Consider the following 23,037-nt stretch of genomic DNA (forward strand, 5'->3'; position numbering starts at 1 on the left):
TACTTCCCAGTCCCCGCCTGAGGCACTCACTCCCCCAGGCTGTGTTCGTCCCCCCCCCCCCTTTGAATATGAACAAAGGCTATAGAGCTAGCTGTACAGAGACCTTCACCCGGGCCAAAGCCAGGCTGCCGAGATTTAGATCATTGTTCCTTGTTCTGGATTCTATGGTGTTTGTGCGAACTCCTAACCCTCCACCACCAGCTCTTCCTCCTAGACAACTCAGAGCTCAAACTGGTTTGACTGGGAGGGACTGTAGACCAGCAAAGACCTTGTTAAAAAAGAAAAAGAAGGGGCTCATACAATCTAGGAAGTCCTTTGCTCAAAGGAAACATCTTCAAATGCTAAGTTAAAGCTTTAGCTGGGGTGCCCCCGTGTCCAAGGAACTCAACAAGAGTCTAGAAGCTCTGCTAGAAATAAACGACAAGGATTTGTTCAAGGGTCTTAGGGTTTGCAAACCGGTAACACAATTAGGCAAAATATCCAGTGTTCCCAAGAAGAAAGAAAAGCTGAGAGTTCTTATAGTAGAAAGTACATTCTTGAGAGGAATCCATTCTGCGTTCTTAGCCTCTGGATTGGTAATCCTCTCGATGACCGGTGGTCTGGATGCTGGATGTCAGGTGGTCTGGATACCTGAATAGTCTTTCCTTAGTCCCTCAGGGGATAATCAGAGTTATTTGGACGTCTGATGGCACTGACACAGGACTAGAAAGTTCAAAAGTTCAATTCAGCTTGACCTGTGGTGCAGTGAATGGAGTGTGGACCTGGAATGCTGAGGTCATGGGTTTGAAACCCGGGTCAGGGCACTTTCCTACTACAAGTTGATGCTTCCGGCTCCTCTCTAACCCCCTTCTTTCTCTCTTTCTCTCTCTCTCTCCTATCTTTAAAAAAAATCAAGAAGGCCTGACCTGTGGTGGCGCAGTGGATAAAGCGTCGACCTGGAAATGCTGAGGTCGCCGGTTCAAAACCCTGGGCTTGCCTGGTCAAGGCACATATGGGAGTTGATGCTTCCAGCTCCTCCCCCCCCTTCTGCCTCTCCCCCCCCCCTTTCTGTCTCTCCCTCTCCTCTCTAAAATGAATAAATAAAAAAAATATTATATAAAAAAATCAAGAAGTGAAATCTCTTTTTAAAAGTTTACATTGAAACAAGAATAAAATAATTTCTTCATACCTCAGCCTGCCTGACTTAGTAATCGAGCAGCTTGGCTATAGTGAGTCCATTTTATTTCTTCACTAGATTCTTCACGGGTCACAGGTGGCGAGGTGGGGATACCCTGGAGCTTGGAAGTCTGGACTGGGTGGAAGGGTGTGGGCGGGAAGCCACCTATCCATGCGAGCTCCCTGCTAAGGGCCCGATTGTGGGGGTCGCTCTGCTTGAAAGTCTGGTCGAAGCCACGCAAGCGTTGAGTCAGTGAGTGCTGCCTCGGGGGCCCTCCGCCCCTTGGGGGTGGATCCTTTATGGGGCGCTGAGAATAAGGCAGGAGAAACTGGGCCAGACTGCTCTTTTAGCTCAAGGGGCCAGGAGGACTCTCGGCGTCTCTGGAGACACGGGTACGACACGCACTTCAGAATCAAGAGTTGTAAGAGGGTGACCTGGGCGGGCAGGCAGGGGTAGGTTTGGCCTGGCCTGGCCTGGCCTGGTTCCAGCCCTCCGCAGGTGGACGACGAAGTGCGGAGCGCCGCCTTCCCCGAATCTGCCCCCCAGCGGGACGCGTGCTGTCCTGCGGAACTGGGCCCCAGAAGCGGTCACCGGGGAGAAGGCCTCCCTTCCGTTCCCAGGATATCTTGGCTGTTTCTTCCTTTCCTCACCGATCTAAAATGGATCGCTCCAACCGTTTCCTCCCCCCGCTCCGAGGACGCAATGGAAAGTTCCATGGCCCGTCCGGTCTACCCGCCTGCGTTGCGGAGGACGCCGGCACGGTTGCCAGGGAAAGCCCCGGACGTGACGGCGGAGCGCGCCCCCGAGCAGCCGCCCCTCGCCTGTCCGTCATTCTCCGGCGCACGCTGTCCTGACCCTTGTCCCCTCCCCCGCGGGCTTCCAGACTGGGGCGCAGTCAACGGCGGGCGGAGCGAGGCCAGGTGGGACCTGGCACTCTCCCGGGCACCCGGGCTGCTGCCGCCCAGGGGTCCTCCCTGCACAGCCGCGGGGGGTGCACACTCGGGCGATGCTCCAGGACGGTCCTAGGCCCGGGGACCCGGTCCCCGCTGAGCTGGGGGCGGGGCTTCGGGTGCGTGTCCGTGCGTCCACGCTGGAGTGGGTGTGTTTGTGGGGAGAGGACCCGCGTCAACGAAAAGTTGGCTGTTTTGGGGGACCCAGAACCTGGAGGGAACATGGGCGGGAGAGGCTCGATGGCCCGGTGTCTGTGCCGAGGGGCGGGGGCGCTGTCATCTCCCTCACCAGCTCTCGTCGCCCCCTTTTCAGGCGACAGCATGCTGGGGCTCCGGGGGCCGCGGCTGCCCCGTGCGGGGGTCCTGCTCCTGCTGCTCCTCCTGCGGCTGCTGCTGCTGCTGCCGGCAGCCCGCGTGCCCCGCCTGGCTGCCTACAAGCCGGTCATCGTGGTGCACGGGCTCTTCGACAGCTCGTACAGCTTCCGCCACCTGCTGGAATACATCAACGAGGTCGGGCAGGGGACGCCCGGTCGTGGGGCGTCCGAGGAATCTACGGCGGCTGGGGGGTGGGGTGAGGGTGGGGGTTGGGTGGGGGGGGGTGGCGGGGAGAACGAGGCGCTGCAAGCCGCCCCTCGGGGCCTGCCCGCCTCCTCGGGAACTGGTGCTGGCGTGGGGGACGTTGGGTGGCGGACGGAACCCCCGGTTCTGGCAAGGCGCAGCAGGCATTGTGGGCGCAGCCCGGGCGGTGGTGTGCCCGGGCCTCCCGGTCCGTCCCCAGTTGCAGTATTGCCCCCCTTCCCACAGACACACCCCGGGACTGCGGTGACCGTGCTGGATCTCTTCGATGGCAGAGAGAGCTTGCGGCCCCTGTGGGAACAGGTGGAGGGGTTCCGGGAGGCTGTGGCCCCTATCATGGCCGAGGCCCCTCAAGGGGTGCACCTCATCTGCTACTCGCAGGGTAGGTGCCCACCCCCACCCCACCCCCAATTCGAAGCTTGATCCTTATCTGAGAGACAATTCCTAGTGTCCCCTTTTCTGAACCACATTGCTCCAGTCGGGATGCCCCTTTTCAGCACCTGGGTCTCATCTCCGTGTGTGTCCTGAGTGGGAGGCTCCCTGCACTTCTGCCCCCTCCTTTCTCCCTTACCCATGGTTCCTGCACCAAGGAGATCGTGAGTGGGGCCGTAAAAAGTACCCTAGAGTTCAGAGGTGGAAGGCCGGGACTCTAACCCTGGCTCTGTCGTTTACACGGCGTGGGACCTGTTACCACAGGCTGTGTCTAGTTCTCTGGAGCTCAGGCTTATTTCTGTGCGCTCTGGTTGGGGGGCGAGGCGGAGTGGGGAAGAGGCCTGTTGGCCTGGTTGTCCCTAACCACCTTCCTGGGGTGGCGGTCTGCCGGCAGGGGGCCTGGTGTGCCGGGCGCTGCTCTCTGTGATGGATGAGCACAACGTGGACTCCTTCATCTCTCTCTCCTCTCCACAGATGGGCCAGTATGGAGGTGAGTGGGTACTGTGGGCTTCATAGGGGGCCCTGAGTTCTGGGGACACAAAGGCTTGGGGCCACTGGGCACTTGTGTTCTCCTCCCAGATACGGACTACTTGAAGTGGCTGTTCCCTACCTCCATGAGATCTAACCTCTACCGGATCTGCTATAGCCCCTGGGGGCAGGAGTTCTCCATATGCAACTACTGGCATGGTGAGTAGGGGATGCTAAACTGGACCTCCGTGGAGGGGGACCCTGGAGGGTAGGTCAGGCCTGGTGCCCCCGCTCTACCCTAACCAACAGCAACAATAATGGTGATAACAATAATGATAACAATGTGTGAACAGGCACTGTTCAGAATGCTTTATATGTATTACCTAGTGTCTCAAAACGTAGAGTCTGGTCCAGGGGTCAGCCAACTTTTTCTTTTCTTTCTTTTTTTTTTCATTTTTCTGAAGCTGGAAACAGGGAGAGACAGTCAGACTCCCGCATGCGCCCGACCGGGATCCACCCGGCACGCCCACCAGGGGTGACGCTCTGCCCACCAGGGGGCGATGCTCTGCCCATCCTGGGCGTCGCCATGTTGCTACCAGAGCCACTCTAGCGCCTGGGGCAGAGGCCACAGAGCCATCCCCAGCGCCCGGGCCATTTTTGCTCCAATGGAGCCTCGGCTGCGGGAGGGGAAGAGAGAGACAGAGAGGAAGGAGGGGGAGGGGTGGAGAAGCAAATAGGCGCTTCTCCTGTGTGCCCTGGCCGGGAATCGAACCCGGGTCCTCCGCACGCTAGGCCGACGCTCTACCGCTGAGCCAACCGGCTAGGGCTCAACTTTTTCTTTAAAGGGCCAGATCATAAATATTTTCAGTTTTGCAGGCCATATAGTTTGTCACAACAACTTGGACTCTGGCACGCCAGTGTGAAAGCAGCCATACACCACAGGGAAATGAGTGTGTCCGTGTTCCCATAAACTTTATTTACAGAAATGAGCAGTAGGCCTAGTGCACCTGTCTAGGGAACTTTTTTTTTTTTGTATTTTTCTGAAGCTGGAAACGGGGAGGCAGTCAGACAGACTCCTGCATGCGCCTGACCAGGATCCACCTGGCACGCCCACCAGGGGGCGATGCTCTGCCCATCCGGGGCGTCGCTCTGTTGGGACCAGAGCCATTCTAGTGCCTGAGGCAGAGGCCACAGAGCCATCCCCAGCGCCTGGGCCATCTTTGCTCCAGTTGAGCCTTGGCTGCAGGAGGGGAAGAGAGAATCAGAGAGGAAGGAGAGGGGGAGGGGTGGAGAAGCAGATGGGCGCTTCTCCTGTGTGCCCTGGCCGGGAATCGAACCCGGGACTTCCGCACACCAGGCTGACGCTCTACTGCTGAGCCACCCGGCCAGGGCCTGTCTAGGGAACTTTTTAAGACCACGCATGCTGGGTGCAGACGGCTGGCGTTTGAAGTCAGCCCCTGCTGGGTGACCTTGGGTATTCCTTAAGCTTCCTGTGACTCACTTTTCCTTGTCTGTGAAATAATAGTGTAGTACTTGCTTTATAGGGTGGGTGGTGGTATTCATTAAATACGTGAATGAATATAATGTATACTTTGGACAGGATCCGGCTTGTAGTAGGTGCTGGATAAAGGTGTTTGCTGCCCTGCTTAGTGATTATTATCATTGCTACATTGTATTAGTTTTCACCTTGTCTGTTACTGTGGCCTCCGGACTGGTCTTCCAGTCTCCAGTCTTGCTTCCTCTCCCTGCTCCTCTGACTTTCTAAATGCTGTTTGTACCCAGACCCCCACCACGATGACTTGTACCTCAATGCCAGCAGCTTCCTGGCCCTGATCAACGGGGAAAGAGACCATCCCAATGCCACCGGTGAGACCCCAGGCTTCCCCTTGGGGCCCGTTTCTCTGCTTTTCTGACCCCCCCCACCACCGTGTTCCCCGCTCCACCCTGGCCTGACCCCTGTGCCTGACTTGGGCCCTCTTCTTCTCAACGTGCAGCGTGGCGGAAGAACTTCCTCCGTGTGGGCCGCATGGTGCTGATTGGGGGCCCTGACGACGGTGTGATTACCCCCTGGCAGTCCAGGTAACGAGGGACCGTGTGGCCTGAAGATTGGCTAAGGGTGCCCCCTCATCTCCACCGGTCCTCGCCTCATGCCTGAAACTGGTTCCCTTGTTCGGTCAATGCCACTGTTGAGCCTGGAAGCCGGGGCCAGGTCCTGGGAGTCACCCCGCAGCCCCGGTATCAGGCCAGTCACTGTCTTGCTGACCCTACCTCCTCTCCATCCCCACCACCCCCAGTTTTGTAAAAACTTGGAACAAGTATGCATGTCTAGGAAATTGCAGAGCTGACTTAGAGAGGCGCTCTGCATCCTTCACCCAGTGTCCCCGCTGGCTGCGTCCTGTGTCATGCTTGCACAATGTCAACATCAGGAAACTGACATTGGGACAGTGTGTATAAATAGTTCCATGCCATTTTAACCTATTTCCTGTGACCTCTTTTCCTTACCTGGCTTCCTGGGATTGCCCCCGCCCCATACTCATCCCTTCCACCCTGTTCCTTGGGGAAGTCCAGGTCCCCATGGCACCCTGCGTGTGCCTCCCTTACAGGTCAGCATGGGTGATCTGACATGTCGCCTGACCCACTTAGTCACTCATGAGCACTGCGTGCCGTGCGCTGTTTGGGGTTCAGATGGAAGAGAAGCCCTGCTGTCATGTATAGTGGCTCACGTTCTGGGCGAGCAGACCGGTGATAAATGGGAACGGGTACGGCAGGCCATAATGAAATCGGCGGAGGGAGGGACGAGAGGGTGACCGGAGCCTGTGTTAGCTTCCGGAGACGCCGTCCTTGGAGAGTCGCCCTTTGAGCAGAGACCGAAGGAGATGAGGGAAGGCGTTGTGCAAGCCTGTGGGGGCAGGAGGACGGCACCTGCACAGGCCCCAGGGCGGGTGGGAGGCCTGAGGAGCCGGTGCCCCGGGCGCCGGGGAGGGTGGCAGATCAGACGGAAAGAGGAACCAGGGCGCCAGTTACATCGAGGTGCCGTCCTGGAAGAGTCGCCCTTTGAGCAGAGACAGAAGGAGATGAGGGAAGGCGTTGTGCAAGGCCCTGGGGCGGGTGGGAGGCCTGAGGAGCCGGTGCCCAGGGCACCGGGGAGGGTGGCAGATCAGACGGAAAGAGGAACCAGGGCGCCAGTTACATCGAGGTGCCGTCCTGGAAGAGTCGCCCTTTGAGCAGAGACAGAAGGAGATGAGGGAAGGCGTTGTGCAAGGCCCTGGGGTGGGTGGGAGGCCTGAGGAGCCGGTGCCCAGGGCACCGGGGAGGGTGGCAGATCAGACGGAAAGAGGAACCAGGGCGCCAGTTACATCGAGAGCCTTCGGAGGGCAAAGGATGGCCCTTGACTTTCTTTTCCTCTATAAAATATACTCAACGTAAAATTGACCATTTTAAGTATCAGTGCAGTGGCATTATGTACATTCACTTTATTGTGTGACCATCACTACCATCTGTCTCCAGAACTTTTTTCTCTCCTTAGACAGAAACTCTGGACCCATTAAACACTCAGTGCCTCAGCGCTGCCTCTCCCAGCCCCTGGCCACCGTGACCCTTGACTTTTTATTCTAAGTAAAGTGGGAAGGCATTGGAGGGCTTTAAAAAATTGGTTTTATTGATTAATTTTAGAGAGAGGGAGAGAGAGAGAGAGAGAGAGACAGGAACACATCTGTTCCTGTGTGTGCCCTGACCGGGGATCGAACCAGCAACCCAGGGCTGGCAGGTGCTGAGGGAAGGAGTAACCTCCCATATAATGACATGGGATTTATTTATATTTCATGTCAGATCTACAGCAACCCTACGAAGAGAGTAATAGCTCATAGTTACATAGCAGCTCTTAGGTCCCAAGGCAGCATTCGAAGGACTTTTCAAACAAAGCTCATTTAATTCTCAGAACAACCCTGTGGGTAGTTACTGTTACCCGCATTTGACATTTGAGGAAACCTGGCTGCAGAGATGAGATCATACGCATCACATTTATCGAGCTAGTCGGTGGCGGAGTCAGGAGATCTGTTAACCGCAACGTCCCACTTCCTCTCTACCAAGGAGGTGTTGCTGGTGCAGGGCAAAGAGGAGTGACACGCTCAGCTGCACCCCGTGGGGAGTGTGGCCGAGCTGGAGCACACGCCCAGGTCTTGGTGTCCCCACCGCTGTCCTGCCCCTTAGGAACTCCAGCCTCTCCACACAGTCCCCCAGTCCCGGGCCCAGCTCCCCCAGGCGTGCCTTTGTTCTTGTGTTCTCTGCCTGGGACAGACAGCCGTCCCTAGTCCAGGGTCAGTGTGGGGAAGCCTTTGCTGATGCTCTCAGCTGGGGCAGTGGCCTCTCCTATTTGCTCCTGCAGCCCATTGGACTTACTATTGTCTGCACTTGCTCAGTATCTCATCCCCAGCGCCCACTTAGCACCCGTGCCACTTAAAGATTCTTAGTTAAGGCCCTGGCCAGTTGACTCATTGGTAGAGCTTTGGCCAGGCGTGCAGATGTCCTGGGGTTGATTCCTGGCCAGGGCACACAGGAGAAGCGTCCATCTGCTTCTCCACCCTTTCCCCTCTTGCTTCTTTCTCTTCCCACCTCCAGCAGCCATGGCTTGATTGGAGCAAGTTGGCCTTGGACGCTGAGGATGGCTCTGTGGCCTCCACCTCAGGCCTAAGAGCTTGGTTGCTGAGCAATGAAGCAAGGCCCCAGATGGGTAAAACATCGCCCCCTAGTGGGCTTTCTGGGTGGATTCCAGTGGAGGCAAGTGGGGGGGGGGGGTGTCTGTCTCTGTCTCACCTCCTCTCACTGAAAAAAAAAAAAAAAAAATTAAGATTTGAAACAATTTCGTACTTAAGTCACCAAAGTAGTACAAAGCAATCCTGTATACTCTTCAGTTTCCCCAAATGCAAACATTTTACTGTGTCTGTTAGCACCCTCTCTCTCTATAGTGTGTGTGAATTGTTTGAGAGTAGGTGGTAGACATTGTCTCTTTACCCTAAAACTTCAGTATGTCTATTTCCTGCATACAGGGTATTTTTTTTATATATCTGCAGTCCAATTATCAAAATCAGGAAATTGACATTGATACAGTACTCTGTAACCACATTCAAATTTTTCCAATTGTCCTTTTAGGAAAAAAAAATTTCAGTGTAATCTCCAACCAGGATCACATGTTGTATGTAGGTTTCATGTCTCTTTTGCAGAATGTCCCTCAGTTTGGGTTCATTGCTTATTTTCTCATGCTTAGATTTTTTCTTTTTAAGTGAGAGGGAGATATAGTGAGACAGACTCCCTCAGACATGCACCCAACTGGGATCCACCCAGCAACCCCAGTCTGGGGCAGATGCTTGAATTAACAGAGCTATTTTTAGCACCTGAGGCTGATGTGTTGGGACTGACCAATTCACTGTTCTCAGTGCCCGAGCGACTCTTGAACCAATCAAGCCACTGGCTGCAGGAGGGAAGAGGGAGAGAAGCAGATGGTTGTTTCTCCTGTGTGCCCTGACTGGGAATCGAACCTGTGCCAGGCTGACACTATCCACTGAGCAAACTAGCTAGGGCCCTATTTCTTCAGGATTAGATTTAGGTGATACATTTCTGATGGGCATTCAGCAGAAGTGGCGCTGTGTCCTCAGTGCATGCCTCATGGGGCACATGATGTCTAGTTGAGTTTTTTTTTTTTTTTGTATTTTTCTGAAGTGAGAAGCTGGGAGGCAGAGAAACTCCAGCATGTGCCTGACCGGGATCCACCCAGCATGCCCACCAGGGGGCGTTGCTCTGTTGCAACAGGAGCCATTCTCAGTGCCCGGGCCAACTTTGCTCTAATGGAGCCTTGGCTGCGGGAGGGGAAGAGAGAGACAGAGAGGAAGGAGAGGGGGAGGGGTAGAGAAGCAGATGGGCACCTCTCCTGTGTGCCCTGGCCAGGAATTGAACCCGGCACTTCCACATACCAGGCTGACACTCCACCGCTGAGCCAACCGGCCAGGGCCTCTAGTTAAGTATTTTGAGTGTCCCCCCTGCTGCCCGTCTCCCCAAGAGGCTCAGTTCCTAAAGGGTACTAGCCCACCCTGGTTTTCTCCAGCTCTTCTGATAATGCCCCCTCCCCCATCTCTCTGTAGCTTCTTCGGTTTCTATGATTCAAACGAGACAGTCTTGGAGATGGAGGAGCAGCCGGTGAGTCCCGGGATTTGCTCTGCCCTGTCCCAGCTCAGTCCGCAGCTCTCCCGCTGCCGTCTCGTGAAGGGTGCACCCTGTGGGGAGGGGCCCTGAGACAACAGAAGGAGCTCACTTCGTCTCTCCCTCTGTCTTTCTTCCCTCCCCCTTCACCCGCCTCTAAGGTTTACCTTCGGGATTCTTTTGGGTTGAAGACTCTCTTGGCCCGGGGGGCCATCGTGCGGTGTCCCATGGCTGGCATTGCCCACACAGCCTGGCACTCCAACCAAACCCTCTATGAGACCTGCATTGAACCTTGGCTCTCCTGAGGACATCCCCAGGGGTCCCCCAGGAACTCTCTGGCCCAGACACCAAGTGGTGACCTTGGGAAGCAGATGTCCGGCTCTGTTGTGCCTGTGACCATGTCATTGCTCGCACACTGCCCCTGCCAGCCAACCAGGACCCCCTCCTGTGTTCCGTGAATGCCACGTCCGTCCTGGGCTCGTCCACCTCCTGTCTTCATCTGGGGGTTGCTCCACGCTCTCCTTTCCTCCCAAGGCTGAGGTTGGGACGTGAAAAACCAGGTTTTTAACGTGTGGCTGCTCCTCCATCTCTGGCTGTACAGGAGGGGACCCCAGCCTGCCCACCACAGGGGTTTCTTCCAGGCCACTCAGGACATTGTTAGCTTCTGTGCTCCACGTCCCCTTTGACTCTGAGCTTCCTCGTCAGCCCTCCCGCCCCTAGGAAGGACTACCCATGAGAGTGGGGTCCTGAGGCTCCCCTATGGGGACAGTTCCATTCTTGAAGTGTCAGTGTTGGGGTATATCTGTGGCCTGTGAGGCCCATCTCAGGTTTGGGGATCCCCCAGTCCCTATGTTCAGTGTTGGGGAACCCTCTGGGAGCCTAGTTTCTTTGAGGCCCCAGCCCCTCTTTTAGCTACCGTTGAATGGGGGTTACCCCTGTATTTATGGAAATAAAGTTCCGTTTCCTCAGTGTGGCTTGGCTCATTTCCAGGTGAGGGGGACCTGGCTCCCCAAAAGAGGGTGGGAACGGAGAGCCCGAGGCCTGGGTACCCGGATGCCTGGTCTGGGGTGGGACCCCTGGAGTTTCCGCTCTCTCAGTGCCCATTCTGTGTGGGTTCCTGATTCCCCGTGGGTTCTTTCCTGCTGAGTACAATTCTCTTCCTGTCCTAGCCTAGGATTGGGGAGCCGAGCCCCTGGCTCCAGTGGCTTGTGCCCCCGCTTCACGTATGGAATGTCCCTGCCACCCCCGGGCTAGACGAGGGGCCTGAGGCTCAGGGTGGGCATTGTTGGGCCCCTTTTCGACCTTTGTAGGCCAGCGTGGGGTTAGGGGCTGGACAATGGACCTCCTCTTCCTTGAAAGAAGGCATTTTGGGAGGGACAATAGGGCCCTGTCTGCTCTGACACAGGGGGCAGGGGCTGACTCGACTGGGCCCCCCACCCCCAGACCCTAACAAATGTCATCGAGAAATGGGGTCAGTTTTCTCCTCAGTGCCCTGGGTTGCCCCCTGCCCCTCTGTGATGACCTCCCCCATTTCTTTCCTCGGCCGATCCTGCCTCTTCTCGCATGACCTGACCCCACTTTGTTGTCTGCCAGCTCTCTGCTCCCCCCCCCCAGTTCTCCCCTAGTCTGTATTGGGTTTAAGGGGGAGGCAGGGACCCAGGGTACTGGTGGTGTTATACGGCCAGTAGCCTCTGCTGATTTGGGGGGTTCTCAGACAGAAGGAGCCCCAGAAAGTTGGAAAGATACTTCTAGGGCGCCCGTTGCTGAGATAGGGTGAAGGTAGTGGGACTTGGACCCCAGTGAGTGGGCCAAGCTGTGGAGCTCCAGGGGAGGCCCGTGGGAGGGGGCAGGAATGGGAGGACTCCGTGTGGCCCAGCCCCTCCTCTCTGCTGTGGTCGGTCGGCCGGCCCACCAGTCTGAGCTGCTGCCGCTGAGGCTGGTGGGCCTGAAGTTTCCCAGGGAGAGGCAGGTGGGGAGAGAATGTCCATGGGGAACGTGGGGTTCATTCAGAGCCTCGGAGTGTGAGTTGAGGGGTGTTGTCTGGGTGAGAGATGTACGTGATGGCACACGTGTGTGAGGGTCGCGGGGATGTGTTGAAGGTGTGGAGTCTCTCGGAGCGTGGGTTTGTGTGTGAGGAGGGAGAGGGTGTAGTTAGCGGTGAGTACCTGAGGTTTGGAAAGTAGTAAGAATAAGGGGGAAGAGGGCATGTTAGAGATCGGAGGGTCACGGAGGGGAGGGTTCACTGTGTGTGTAGAGGGGAGGGGAGGGTGTGTCAGGGCGTGAGCCCCTATGGACCAGCGTGTGCTGTCTGTCGGGTGCTGTTCCTGACGACCAGTGCAAGTGTGTACAGAGTACTGTCCTGTCACCCTTAGAGGAGAGTACTGTCCTGTCACCCTTAGAGGGCACCAGCAGACTGCTTTGGAGGGGCCGGAGCTGGAGGAGTGCAGGGAGAGGGGAAGGGCCGACATTAACCTCTTCTTGCCTGCAGCCGGTAATCGGTAATCGAAGTCCAGAGTCCAGGAGAATCATGGGGTCCAGGGCTGAGGTCTGCGCTCTCCTGGGTGGACTCTCATTCCTCCTCCTGCTGACGTCGGGCGAAGGGTCCAAGGGTGGATCCCGCAAAGAGAGGTGACAACAGAGGGGCCGGGGCAGGGTGAGATCATCAGAAAAACTTTCTGGGGGCGGAGCTTCACAGGGGGGCAAAACAAAGAAGTTTAGAAGGAGGGCGAGGCTATCACCGGAAGAAAGGACTGAACCCCAGTGAGCCTCGAGTCATCTAGGACCCCAGGCCCGCCAGGACCTGGCCCAGTCAGTAATGTGTCCCACGTTCTCCCGCCTCGGTGCAGTCAGAGGGTCTGCTCCAAGCAGACGCTGGTGGTCCCGCTCCGTTACAACGAGTCCTACAGCCAGCCAGTGCATAAGCCCTACCTGACCCTGTGCGCGGGGAGGCGCGTCTGCAGCACCTACAGGTGAAGGACGGGGAGCCTGGGTTCCGGGGTCTCTCTAGGGGAACCTCAAGAACCCCGACCAGGACCCACAGGCCACGGTCCAGAGCCGCGCGCTGTGTTGCAGGACCACGTACCGTGTGGCCTGGCGGGAGGTGAGGAGGGAGGTGCTGCAGACGCACACCGTGTGCTGCCAGGGGTGGAGGAAGCGGCATCCCGGGGCGCTCACCTGTGACGAAGGTGAGGCCGGCTCCTCCCGGGTCGCGGGGAGGCGCGCCAGCGGGTGCTGGGGCCCTTCTTGACGGCCTGCCCTGTGCCCACAGCCGTCTGCACTAAGCCCTGCCTGAACGGAGGCGTCTGCATACGGCCTGACCGGTGCGAGTGCGCGCCAGGCTGGGGCGGGAAGCACTGCCACGTGGGTGAGTCGGCCCGCCCTCCCTTCGCCAAGGTGACTTAGGCCCCGCCCTGCACCCTCAGGCCCCGCCCCACTCACCTGGGCTCCAGCCCCGCCCTGCACCCTCAGGCCCCGCCCCGCTCACCTGGGCTCCGGCCCCGCCCCGCACCCTCAGGCCCCGCCCCGCTCACCTGGGCCCCGGCCTGCACCCTCAGGCCCCGCCCCGCTCACCTGGGCTCAGGCCCCGCCCCGCACCCTCAGGCCCCGCCCCGCTCACCTGGGCTCCGGCCCCGCCCTGCACCCTCAGGCCCCGCCCCGCTCACCTGGGCTCCGGCCCCGCCCTGCACCCTCAGGCCCCGCCCCGCTCACCTGGGCTCTGGCCCCGCCCTGCACCCTCAGTCCCCGCCTCTTTCCCGTGACTAGATGTGGATGAATGTCGGGCTGGAGTGCCCCTGTGCTCGCACCGCTGCCTAAACACGGCAGGCAGCTTCACTTGCACTTGCCCCCCCGGCCTGGTGCTGGGCCCTGGAGGGCGCTCTTGCGCGGAGGGGTCCCCAGCGCCCCCGACCAGCGCCAGCATCCTCAGTGTGGCAGGTGAGCGCGGGGAGCGTGGGTGGCGGGGAGGGTGGGGCCCGCTGCGGGCGCGGACAGCGGCCGGTAGTGCCCTCTTCTGTCCCAGTTCGGGAAGCGGAGCAGGACGAGCGAGCCCTGAGGCGGGAGCTCCGGGAGCTGCGCGGGCGCCTGGAGCGGCTGGAGCAGGTGAGCGGGAGCCCGCGAGCGGGGCCGCGCCTGCGGGGCGGGCTGCGCCCCGTCTCCGACCCCCCGAAGCGTTTCTTCTGTTGCAGTGGGCTGGGCAGGCTGGGGCCTGGGTCCGAGCGGTGCTGCCCACGCCACCGGAAGACCTGCAGCCGGAGAAGGTGGCCGAACTGTGGGGCCAGGGCGACAGGATCGAGTCCCTCAGCGACCAGGTGCTGTTGCTGGAGGAGCGGCTAGGCGCCTGTGAGTTTCCAGTACCCCCTGCTGGGGCCGCCAGCCCCCCAACAACTGCCTCAGGCTCTCCCCAAGTCAGCTGTGCTCCCCCAAACCCTCCCCCAGTCCTCACTCACCCCTGCTGTCCCCAGATAGTTACACTTCACCACCCCTCCTCACGCTGTCCCCAGCTTGGTGGCTTCCCATACTGCTGGGTGACAGTCTCCCCAGTCCTCACACCCACTCCAAGCCGGAGGCAGCTCATGGCCATGTGCCTGTCTCCTTGTCATTAACCAGGCTCCTGTGAAGACAATAGCCTGGGCCTCCAGGGACAGCGATGAGGAATCTGCAGAGCTTCTGCCCCCTAATTTATACAGAAACTGGACCCACGAATCCTGGGGATTCTCCAGCTGGGAGGCTGGTGCAGATAAGGTTATCTGTCACTGAGGAGCAGCGTCTTCAAGCTGGGCAGAATGCATGGCCTGTGGGAACTGCTTCTTCAACTCCTTAAGAAACACAGCCAGAGGGTCCAGATCTCTCTCTCAACCTTTATTCTCGGTTCCTTGCTGTTATCCGGATAATAAAAACCACGCAAAACAGAGTCCCACCCTCTCCTTTTCCTCCCAGCGGCCCCCTGTTGTGGGCACGTGTCTGGGATGGGAGTCAGGGTGTGGCCAATGCCACAGGGAGGAAATGAACTGGCTCAGAGGGGGAACCTCAAAAGAAAGAGAAATAAATAAAAAACCCTCCCACCCCCTCTGGCCAGGGTTCAGTGCTTCCCCCAACTGCCCAGGGAGCAGGGAGCAGAGCACTGCCGGCTGCCTGTCGCCCGCCTGCTCAGGATGGTACAGCAGGCTGCAGGGGGTGGGGCGACAGAAGAACTGTACCACAGGGACAGGGGAGCAGAAATGTGAGGACCAAACTGACATCCGGGAGTGTGCTGTCCTGGGCCCCCGGGCACCGGGGCAGGGACCAGACCTCTGAGTGAGGGGAGTCCGGCCTCCATGGACAGGAGGCTCTGTGGGAGAGGGGAACGCTAAGGAGGGTCCCCAAGAACAGCCTGGGAGGAGTGTTCCAGGCATCAGCTTCCAGGCACAGCGTGAGGACTTGTCCTCACGAACGGAGGAGCCCACGGAATCCATGGACTTGGGAGTGGGGCTGGGCAACTGTTCACAGAGTGGACGAGTCCACTGGCCAACGTGGGGTGGAGAGGGGAGAAGACCACAAAGGAATAGTGCCTGCGGGGACAGGATGGAGTACGCCCACCCGCGTGGAGGCTGACCCACTGGAGATGACGGGAGGCGACCGTCCCACAGACACGATGGCACGGGAGGGGCGGGGGACACACAGACATTCACTTCAGAGGCTGAAGCCTCCAAAGAGGAGCCCGGGTGGGGAGAGGGGAACCGAGGAAGAGGGCGTAGCCCTGCTTCAGGGACCCAGGGGCTGGCAGGTGCGTGGAGCAAGGTGGGGGGCGGGGAGCTCAGAGCCGGGCCTCGCCCCCTCCTCCGGGCGTCTTCAGGCAGTCACCTCCGCCCCTGCCATCAGTGGAGATTTCTCGGAATACGGTGAGCATGGAGTGGCGGACTCTGTCGGCCAGCGCTGGGACATCGTCTGGCGCCAGCCCTTCTGTGGGCACTGGGGGCAGCACCCGGACCTGACATCGCCCTGGAAGGGGACCAGAGTGTTCAGGGCCTGTCCGCCCGGGCCTCCGTCTGCAGGCTGGGCCCAGCTTCTGGACTACTGTCCTGCTCAGCCTTTCAGCGCTGTTCCCTCAAGCCTGGACACTGCGTGCCCGCTGCCTCCTGCTCCTGGGCCCTCACCACAGAGCCTTCCTCACACCCTGTCCAGAAGCAGGCGCAGCCCCTCCGGGCCCCGCTGAGTGGCTCAGCGGTTACTGCCCAGCGCCAAGCTGTGCACACACGGGATCGTATCTCTGCTAGACAGTACCAGCCTCTCTCAGAGGGGCCCCTGTGTGGAGGGCACTGAATAAATCCTCAGAGAGTCCTGCGGACACCCCACGGCTCGGACACTGGCTGTCCTGCCTGCCTCCTAGGGAGGGCCCCCCGCTAGCCTCTGCCGTGGCCCGCCCCCTCCACCCTGAGCGCTCACCGGAAGTGAAGCGGCGCTCCTTCTTGCAGTAGAAGTCCTGGTAGGAGGACATGACGATGGGGACAATGGGGACCTGGGGAGGGGAGAGCCATCAGCCGGGGCTCCCTATGGAGCCCCCAGGACAGGCCTCTGCAGAGTGGAGGGGTGCTGAGGCTGGGGCCCAGAACCAGAGGGCAGTAGTCACCTGGGCCTGCACTGCGAGGTGGAAGGCGCCACGTTTGAAGGGCAGCATGGAGCCGTTGTGGTTGCGCGTGCCCTCGGGGAACACCCAGACCCGCACCTGGGGGGGAAAGAGGGTGGAGGAGGACCCGCACGCAGGTGCCCCGTGGCCATGCCTAGCAGTTTATTCATTCATAGCCCCACATCCCCCGGGGACTCACGTCCTGGGTGAGCAGGGTCTGGGCGACCTCAGACATGACACTGATAGCGTCCCCGGTGCGCTTCCGGTCAATGAAGATGACACCGGCCAGCCAGCAGGCCAGCCCCGCGGAGCCGGCCCACAGCAGCTCCCGCTTGGCGATGGGCACGCAGCGGCCGGGCAAGACCTCCATCATCCCTGGGATGGTGTGGGGGTGTCGGGGGTGCGGGGTGAGCCTCAGGGCGGGGGGGGGGAGGGAAGGGGACTGAAGGCCTGGCTGAGGGTGGGCTGAGCCCCCAGGAGGGAAGCCTGCAGGGCAGGCTCCAGGAGGGAGGGCATGCGGGGCGCAGCCTCGGGGGTCTCACCAAGCAGGTCCAGGGAGCTCTGGTGGTTGGAGACCACGACGTAGGGCTGCGAGGGGGGGAAGTGGTGAGCCCCTCGCACCTCCACTCGGATCCCGTACAGGTATTTGATGTGGAGCAGCATCAGACGCAAGATCCTACGGGGTCACGGCATGCGGTTCCAGTAGGGGCCGCTGATGTCCCCCTGCACGCCTCGGCCCCCCTCTGCCCAGCCCCCTGCTAGGCGTCTGTGCAGTTGTCTCCCCCTTCTTGTCCCAGACCCTCACAGTCCCTCCCGCCCACGGCCTGCCCCTGACCTGGGGTTCCCGGGTCACCCCGGGCCCTTACTTCATGTTCTCGACGTTGCGTCCCCGCACGGCGCACACAGGGATGGCCAGCACGGCCAGGAAGAGGATCCAGCCGTTGTAGAAGGCCATCTTGAAGAAGTACTTGGCACTGGGGCTGCAGAGCCACAGGGTGGGCAGCAGCAAGAGCAGCAGCAGGAGCAGCAGCAGCAGCACTGGCCACGCGCCTGGCCACAGCTCCATCCTGGTCACCTGCAGGGGCGGGGCGAGGGACGGTGGGCCTGACGCCTGCAGGGGGTGGGCAGAGCAGGCACAGAAGGTGGGAGACACAGGAGGGGGCCCGAGCTCCCACTGAAACTCCCCCGGAAGCCTCTTTAGGAGGGGGTGGGGAGACCGTCTCCCACCGCTCTCTCCGCAGGCTCTAGGTAACTTCTGACACACAGGAGACACCAGACGTGCGCACCCACAAGTCACACACGCACGACAATAAACGACAATAGAAAGGAGAGCCAGTGCTAGCAGTGGGTCGGGGTCTGTGCCCGCACTGTCCCGTCTGGCAGCCGGCAGCCAGCCACACGTGGCTCCCGGGCACCTGAAATGTGGCCTAGTCCACACTGAGACGGGCTGGAGGAAAAGCACACGTCAGATCTCAAAAAGCTGGAATCAGAAACACAATGGGAAATGTCCCAGTAATAACCTTTTATATTGATTACATTTTGAAATGACAACCTTTTGGGTTTGATAGAGTAGATTATTAAAACTAATTTCACTGTTACGTTTTTCAACGCACCTGCCAAAAAATGAAACATTACACAGGTGGCTTGTGTTACTTTTGTGTTAGACAGGGCAGGTTTATATACTATATACACGCTGTGTTAAATCAGCAATCCGCATTTTATAGGAAACAGGCCTGGAGAGGATAAATGACTTAACCTGAGGCGATACGGCTCCTAAGGGACAACTTCCCAGCTTCAACCTAAGCGGCTTGTGCCCCTAAGCACTCAAGTCACACTGACGCGTCTGCCGTGCATAGGTGCACACACAGCGGGTACAGTGCCAGTCATGGGACACCACAGACACTCTCAAGGGCTACCTGGCAAGAACGAGGCTCGGTCACCAGGCAAACACAGACACATAAAGGTGGACTGATTCGCACGCACACACGAGGTCACCATCCCACCATCCAGACAGGGCTGGAAACGCACACCTAGGAAAGTCCCTCTCCACCCACGCAGCCTCCCGTTCCAGAAGCCGCCGTGGATAGACACACACCAGGAGTGACCTCACCCATCAATCCCGCCTCTACAGACAGGCAAATGAACCCTACCTCTCCTTCCCTGCCTTCCAGCGGCCCGAGGCAGTCTGCCTGACCACCTGCCCCGGACGGACAGAGAAGAGCTCAGGAGGAAGACCTGGGGCACCCGGAACCTACCTCCTGGGCTCTTCCTCCTTCCTCCACTCTGTGGCCCCACTGCTGGGGGTACGGTCACAATTCACAGAAACAGCGTTCAGGCACATACTCGTCGGGGCCAAAGACACTCCTTTCCAGGGGCAGGAAGGGCTGTACTCAAAGGTAAGCCCATTGCCAAGAACAAAGGTACCAGGCAATAGGAACGCAAGTCCCTTCCCTGTCAGTTCTGAAAGGGCAGCCTCGGGCGCCCCACAGCGCTGCCCCCCAAGTTCATGAGGGCGGACCAGACCAGCGTTTCTCCCCTGGACTTCCGGCAACAGGCTCTTCAGCCTTCCCCGCCAGACCCTCCTCCACGTGGCAGCCAGAGACTTTTCTGTGACAAATCTGGGCATTTCCCTGTTTTCCCCAGAGGCCCTTCTTGACCAGTTGACTTGTTTACATCTTTGGCCACCCACCTACAAACAAACGCCTTTTTACTCCAAACTGATGAGCTTCAGTTCCTCGAACACACCGTGTTCTTTCATGCATCTGTGCCACGAACACGCTGTTCCTTTTGGCCGGAACACCCTTCCACCTCTTCACCTGCCTCGCTCAGCTGAGTGTGACATTTTGGAGGACTTCCTGAACCCCTCCAGGCCTGACTTTTCATTAGGCTTTTATCTTGATCACTGTTTCTCAAAGGAGGGAAGTGTAACTTCTTGGACCTCACCCCAGATCTCCTGAATCAGAACTTTGGGCGTTGGGCCCATTCATCTGTATTTTAACAAGCCTTGCAGGTGAGTTTGCGACTGACCTCGACACCACCATGTATAACTGCTCACTGGCATTTCTGTCTCCCTCTCTCGTCTGTAAGCAGCTTGAGGGCAGGGACGGTCTTATCTCCAATGTCCAGGACAGAAGAGGACAGAGAAGGCACTCATAAGCGTCTGTACTTGCCGAACAGATCATAGGCTGTCTACATACCCAGGCAACCACAATCACTGACAGGGACAACGATTCTGAACATGAGTAGGGCAGTGACCCTCTTGAGGGCCATGAGCTGTGAAAAGTCACCGGGGAATCAACGAACATGCCAAGCTGAGCAGTAATCTAAAGATACACATTCGATACACGGCCACAGCGGAAGCAGTGACCACAATCAAGACGGTACACGCCGTCATACACACAACAGAAACACACAGAAAGGGGACTACCACGCCACGAAGAAAGTCGCCGCTGTCATCGAACACACGCAACAGTGGAGGTGGGGACAGATAACGTGCATGGCAGGACTGACCCCATGGCATGCATGGAGCTTCACGCCCACAGATTGCACAAAGCTACCACAGACCACGTGCAGGAGACACGGCCTGGGAGGGCGGCCAGGTAAGGCACTGCGGAACGGTTCTCTGGGGAGATGAGGCCCAGTTGCCTTCTCTAATACATAACATTAAGTTGACCCTGTCTGGAGCAGAAATAACCAAGGACTTAGAAATACCACAGAGCGCCCGTGGGTTAACGAGCACATGGCTCCCAAATGTATGGTCAATAAAATTAAGAAATGATATCCGTCACCATTAAGCTCTTGCACTTTGGACATGTCACATCGGCGCAACACGCGAAGGGGCACATATGCATGTGGAGTGAACGCTGACTAGGAAAACATACGCAGCAAAGAGAACAACCCGATCACAGAAGGAGCGTGTGTAAGTCAGGTAAACCGCGGGTCCCACGCATGGACACGGCTGCAGACGGCAGGGCCGTGGACAGAACACGTGAGCCGGAGAAAACGAGGTAGAATCTCTACACACGAAAGCAAACATGCAGAAACATAGCATGTGCAAGAAACACAAAACCCAAAATATCAAGGTGCAATATGCGTGTGAAAACACACACACTTGAACATGTCAAGGCTGGACGTGAGACACAGACGTGAGATATCAGAGTAGGCGATCCTGATGGAAAGTCACATCCCCTCTCCACAGCCCACAGACGGCACAGGACGACCTGGCTGCACATAAGCCGTTCCTGCTGTCACTCACCACAGAAAATATGCCCCCCTACCCCACCCACCCCACCCACAAGGCACTCGAGTGTCAGTCAGGGTCCAGCAGTGCAGAAGGCCACTGGAAACAAGAGGCCCGGTCTGGATGGAATCAGACCTGTCCGGGGGCATTCCTAGGACGCCAATTCTGCCGGGGGGGTTAGGAGGGCCAGGAGCCGCCTTCACTCGGCCCCAACCCCCCAGGAGTCGAGTGGGGCCAAAGGGCGAAGCCAGAAACCGGGGGAGGTGTAGGAATGGCCTCTCCAGGATTCCCTGTGCACACCCCCCCGCAGCGCACAGGGTCTGCCCCCCCCTCGGGGCCCTCCCACCCCCCCCCCCCGCCCCCTCTCCTCTCCCCAGCGACCCCCTCCTCAGCCTGCCCTCCCAGGCTCCATCTCCTCCAGGAGACCTCCTCCCCCCCCCCGCCCCATCCCTCTCCTGCCCCCACCTCAGCGGGGAGGGGGGCGTGGGGGGCCGGCCCCCTCCCCAGCCAGGCTGCGGCAGCGGTGCTGGCGGGTGGCTGTGTCTCTGCCTCGGTCGGGGTGTCGGTGCCAAGGGGGCGAGAGAATGGGGGGGGTCTCCTAGCCCCGGCCGATGGAGGGGAGGGGAGAGCGGGAGTCTGGGCCCATAGCGCTGGGACTGGTGGGGGGCTGTCCCCCCGGCTCCCTCCCGCCCTTCCTGCCGTCTCTCGGAGGGCTGGGGCCGCTGCGGCCGCTATCCCCCCACCCCTCCCCAACGCCTGCTGGCTTCCGGGGCGGGCCAGGAAGTAGGGGGCGGTGATGGACGGCCCCGCCCGCCAATCGCCTCCCCGGCACCCAGACGTCTCCCCGCCACATCCACCAGTCTCCTCTCGCTCTCGCTGTTTCGGGAGAGCTGGGCTGCAGCATCTCTTTTATTTCCTCCATAAAGCTCCCTTTCAGCCGGCGTGACTCGTGTGTCCCTACGTGCTGTATTCCTCTCGGAGCCCATTCCCGCTCCCCAGCCTTCCTGAGCTCTCCTCACGTATTCTTGGTTTCCTTTTTTCCTTAATGCCCCTATCTGCGGCTTATCGCTTCCAATTCTCCGAGACCCCTTTTCCTGTCCCCCGCCACTCAATTCCAAACACTTATCAAGCATCTGCTGTATGCCAAGCCCCGAGTCCTTCACCTGCCTTTGTCCCTCTAGTCTGGTCTCGTCGCCCTTTGTCCCCTTCACTACCTCCCGGCAGTCCCAACTTCCTCCTCCACCAGCCCCCCCCCCCCCCCCCCCAGCCCCTGCCTCTATAAAGAGAAAGGATACTCCCAGGCTTCCCAGGACCTCTCCCTCCCTGCCCCTGCCTTCCTTGTTAGGCTCTTGAACCTCAATGCTGCTTTCTAGTGTCTTCCTATCAGTCTCCTTACGCACCCAAGCTGAGACAGCCCCTCTTCCCCAGCACAGAATCAGGGTGCATCTGGTTCTTACAATGGAAACGGGGCATTCGGGCTGCTTTCTTGGGAAGAAGAGGGTGCGGGAAGAAGGCTGATTGATTCCTCTGGGATAGGCCTGCCTTCTTCATTTCATAGCCACGGATCCAGCTCCGTCCCTAGCCCGCGTTCCTCGACTCCCATGACCCCTTTACCCAGAGTCCTTCCAGCACTGCTTGCTAACTTTCCCCGTCCACCTCTCCAGAACTCCTGAACCTTCACCATCCCCGCTCTTATCAGCTGGTGGCTGGACTGCCCGCCGCCCTCTGCGGCGCGAGCTTACACGCCCGGGAGGGTGGAAGATGTAAAGATTGCACGGGAGTGGGAGGAGTGTTACCTAGGGCTGCGCCTCGGGCCACAAGGAGGGTCCCTGTAGAACAAAGGCCCACGCTCGTACGGGAGGCCCAAGCTCTGCAGCAGCTTGCCTAAGTCCCAGGGGTCCAGCCGAGGAGGAAGACCCCCGTTCTCCCAGGCATCTTAACTAGAAGGAAAGGGCAGGCATCAAAAACAAACGGCCGCGGTCGCCTTAAAAAAAAAGGGGGGTGGATGGGCCTTGCCCCTCTGCATCCACTCGCCAAGGGGTGGAGCGGGCCTCGGCTGCTGAGGTTTAGGGCCGAGTCGAGGTCGGCTCCGGTTCTACGGGTCACTTTAAAAAGGGGGTGGGCCTTTCGGGCAGCTCTGCTCCGTAAATCACCTAAAGCGTGGCGGACGGAGGCGTCCCGCCGAGGGAGGGGGGAGGTGGTTAACACGCCCGCCGCAAGTCGATGCTCGCACCATCCAGACGCGGGGCTAATCCCACCTCTCCCTGCCTCACTAAGAGGGAGGGGCGCGCCCACGCTCCGCTCTCTACGTCACCGAGGGAGGCCGGAGCCATTTTGAACCTTGCGACCCCAGTATTTGCCCTCTTTACTGAGCTCTCCGCCGTCTTTTCCGATCGCGGCCCATTAGTGGGGGGGGCGGGGG

General features: G+C 59.1%; 3 protein-coding genes and 1 long non-coding RNA gene across 14 annotated transcripts; 2 read left to right on the forward strand and 2 right to left on the reverse strand.

Annotated features, from left to right (window-relative positions):
• The first annotated feature begins 1,180 nt into the window (after positions 1 to 1,180).
• PPT2 (palmitoyl-protein thioesterase 2) lies at positions 1,181 to 10,742 on the forward strand. 4 transcript variants are annotated; one of them, XM_066359797.1, is made up of 9 exons: positions 1,181 to 1,548; positions 2,420 to 2,616; positions 2,911 to 3,064; positions 3,509 to 3,604; positions 3,694 to 3,801; positions 5,365 to 5,448; positions 5,577 to 5,661; positions 9,717 to 9,771; positions 9,936 to 10,742. In XM_066359797.1, exons 2-9 carry the CDS (start codon positions 2,428 to 2,430, stop codon positions 10,077 to 10,079), a joined length of 915 nt encoding a protein of 304 aa, XP_066215894.1. In that variant the 5' UTR covers positions 1,181 to 1,548; positions 2,420 to 2,427; the 3' UTR covers positions 10,080 to 10,742. The 4 variants fall into 4 exon arrangements, with proteins under 4 accessions (XP_066215894.1, XP_066215896.1, XP_066215895.1 ...); XM_066359799.1 differs by lacking the exon at positions 1,181 to 1,548 and adding an exon at positions 1,586 to 2,076; XM_066359798.1 differs by lacking the exon at positions 1,181 to 1,548 and adding an exon at positions 2,086 to 2,225.
• On the reverse strand, positions 9,713 to 13,121 carry LOC136387776 (uncharacterized). Its single transcript, XR_010748155.1, has 3 exons — positions 12,949 to 13,121; positions 12,247 to 12,355; positions 9,713 to 9,848 (listed from the first exon to the last, which is right to left on the reverse strand). It is a non-coding gene; the product is annotated as an uncharacterized lncRNA (long non-coding RNA).
• Positions 12,298 to 14,683, forward strand: EGFL8 (EGF like domain multiple 8). 3 transcript variants are annotated; one of them, XM_066359801.1, is made up of 8 exons: positions 12,298 to 12,402; positions 12,621 to 12,743; positions 12,847 to 12,959; positions 13,043 to 13,138; positions 13,537 to 13,707; positions 13,793 to 13,872; positions 13,959 to 14,112; positions 14,380 to 14,683. In XM_066359801.1, the coding sequence occupies exons 1-8, from the start codon at positions 12,302 to 12,304 to the stop codon at positions 14,421 to 14,423; spliced, it is 882 nt and encodes a 293-aa protein (XP_066215898.1). In that variant the 5' UTR covers positions 12,298 to 12,301; the 3' UTR covers positions 14,424 to 14,683. The 3 variants fall into 3 exon arrangements, with proteins under 3 accessions (XP_066215898.1, XP_066215897.1, XP_066215899.1); XM_066359800.1 differs by having other exon boundaries at positions 13,793 to 14,112; XM_066359802.1 differs by lacking the exon at positions 12,621 to 12,743 and having other exon boundaries at positions 12,302 to 12,402; positions 13,793 to 14,112.
• AGPAT1 (1-acylglycerol-3-phosphate O-acyltransferase 1) lies at positions 14,617 to 23,033 on the reverse strand. Of its 6 annotated transcripts, none has more exons than XM_066359805.1 (8): positions 22,769 to 23,032; positions 22,412 to 22,555; positions 17,242 to 17,450; positions 16,918 to 17,051; positions 16,575 to 16,750; positions 16,379 to 16,474; positions 16,195 to 16,267; positions 14,617 to 15,750 (listed from the first exon to the last, which is right to left on the reverse strand). In XM_066359805.1, the coding sequence occupies exons 3-8, from the start codon at positions 17,439 to 17,441 to the stop codon at positions 15,566 to 15,568; spliced, it is 864 nt and encodes a 287-aa protein (XP_066215902.1). In that variant the 5' UTR covers positions 17,442 to 17,450; positions 22,412 to 22,555; positions 22,769 to 23,032; the 3' UTR covers positions 14,617 to 15,565. The 6 variants fall into 6 exon arrangements, with proteins under 6 accessions (XP_066215902.1, XP_066215903.1, XP_066215904.1 ...); XM_066359806.1 differs by having other exon boundaries at positions 22,956 to 22,974; XM_066359807.1 differs by lacking the exon at positions 22,412 to 22,555 and having other exon boundaries at positions 22,769 to 23,033.
• Between the last annotated feature and the right edge of the window lie 4 nt (positions 23,034 to 23,037).

The sequence above is a fragment of the Saccopteryx leptura genome, chromosome 1, assembly GCF_036850995.1.
Source record: "Saccopteryx leptura isolate mSacLep1 chromosome 1, mSacLep1_pri_phased_curated, whole genome shotgun sequence".
Taxonomy (NCBI): domain Eukaryota; kingdom Metazoa; phylum Chordata; class Mammalia; order Chiroptera; family Emballonuridae; genus Saccopteryx; species Saccopteryx leptura.

Coding starts and splice junctions, on each gene's coding strand:
- PPT2 (XM_066359796.1), top strand. CDS start 2,329: ATGGGCGGGAGAGGCTCGATGGCCCGGTGTCTGTGCCGAGGGGCGGGG. Junction 2,617..2,910: donor TGCTGGAATACATCAACGAG/GTCGGGCAGGGG, acceptor CCCTTCCCACAG/ACACACCCCGGGACTGCGGT. Junction 3,605..3,693: donor ACAGATGGGCCAGTATGGAG/GTGAGTGGGTAC, acceptor TTCTCCTCCCAG/ATACGGACTACTTGAAGTGG.
- EGFL8 (XM_066359800.1), top strand. CDS start 12,302: ATGGGGTCCAGGGCTGAGGTCTGCGCTCTCCTGGGTGGACTCTCATTC. Junction 12,744..12,846: donor CGCGTCTGCAGCACCTACAG/GTGAAGGACGGG, acceptor GCTGTGTTGCAG/GACCACGTACCGTGTGGCCT. Junction 13,139..13,536: donor CGGGAAGCACTGCCACGTGG/GTGAGTCGGCCC, acceptor TCCCGTGACTAG/ATGTGGATGAATGTCGGGCT.
- AGPAT1 (XM_066359807.1), bottom strand. CDS start 17,441: ATGGAGCTGTGGCCAGGCGCGTGGCCAGTGCTGCTGCTGCTGCTCCTG. Junction 17,052..17,241: donor CGCAACGTCGAGAACATGAA/GTAAGGGCCCGG, acceptor GTGACCCCGTAG/GATCTTGCGTCTGATGCTGC. Junction 16,475..16,574: donor AGACCCTGCTCACCCAGGAC/GTGAGTCCCCGG, acceptor TTTCCCCCCCAG/GTGCGGGTCTGGGTGTTCCC.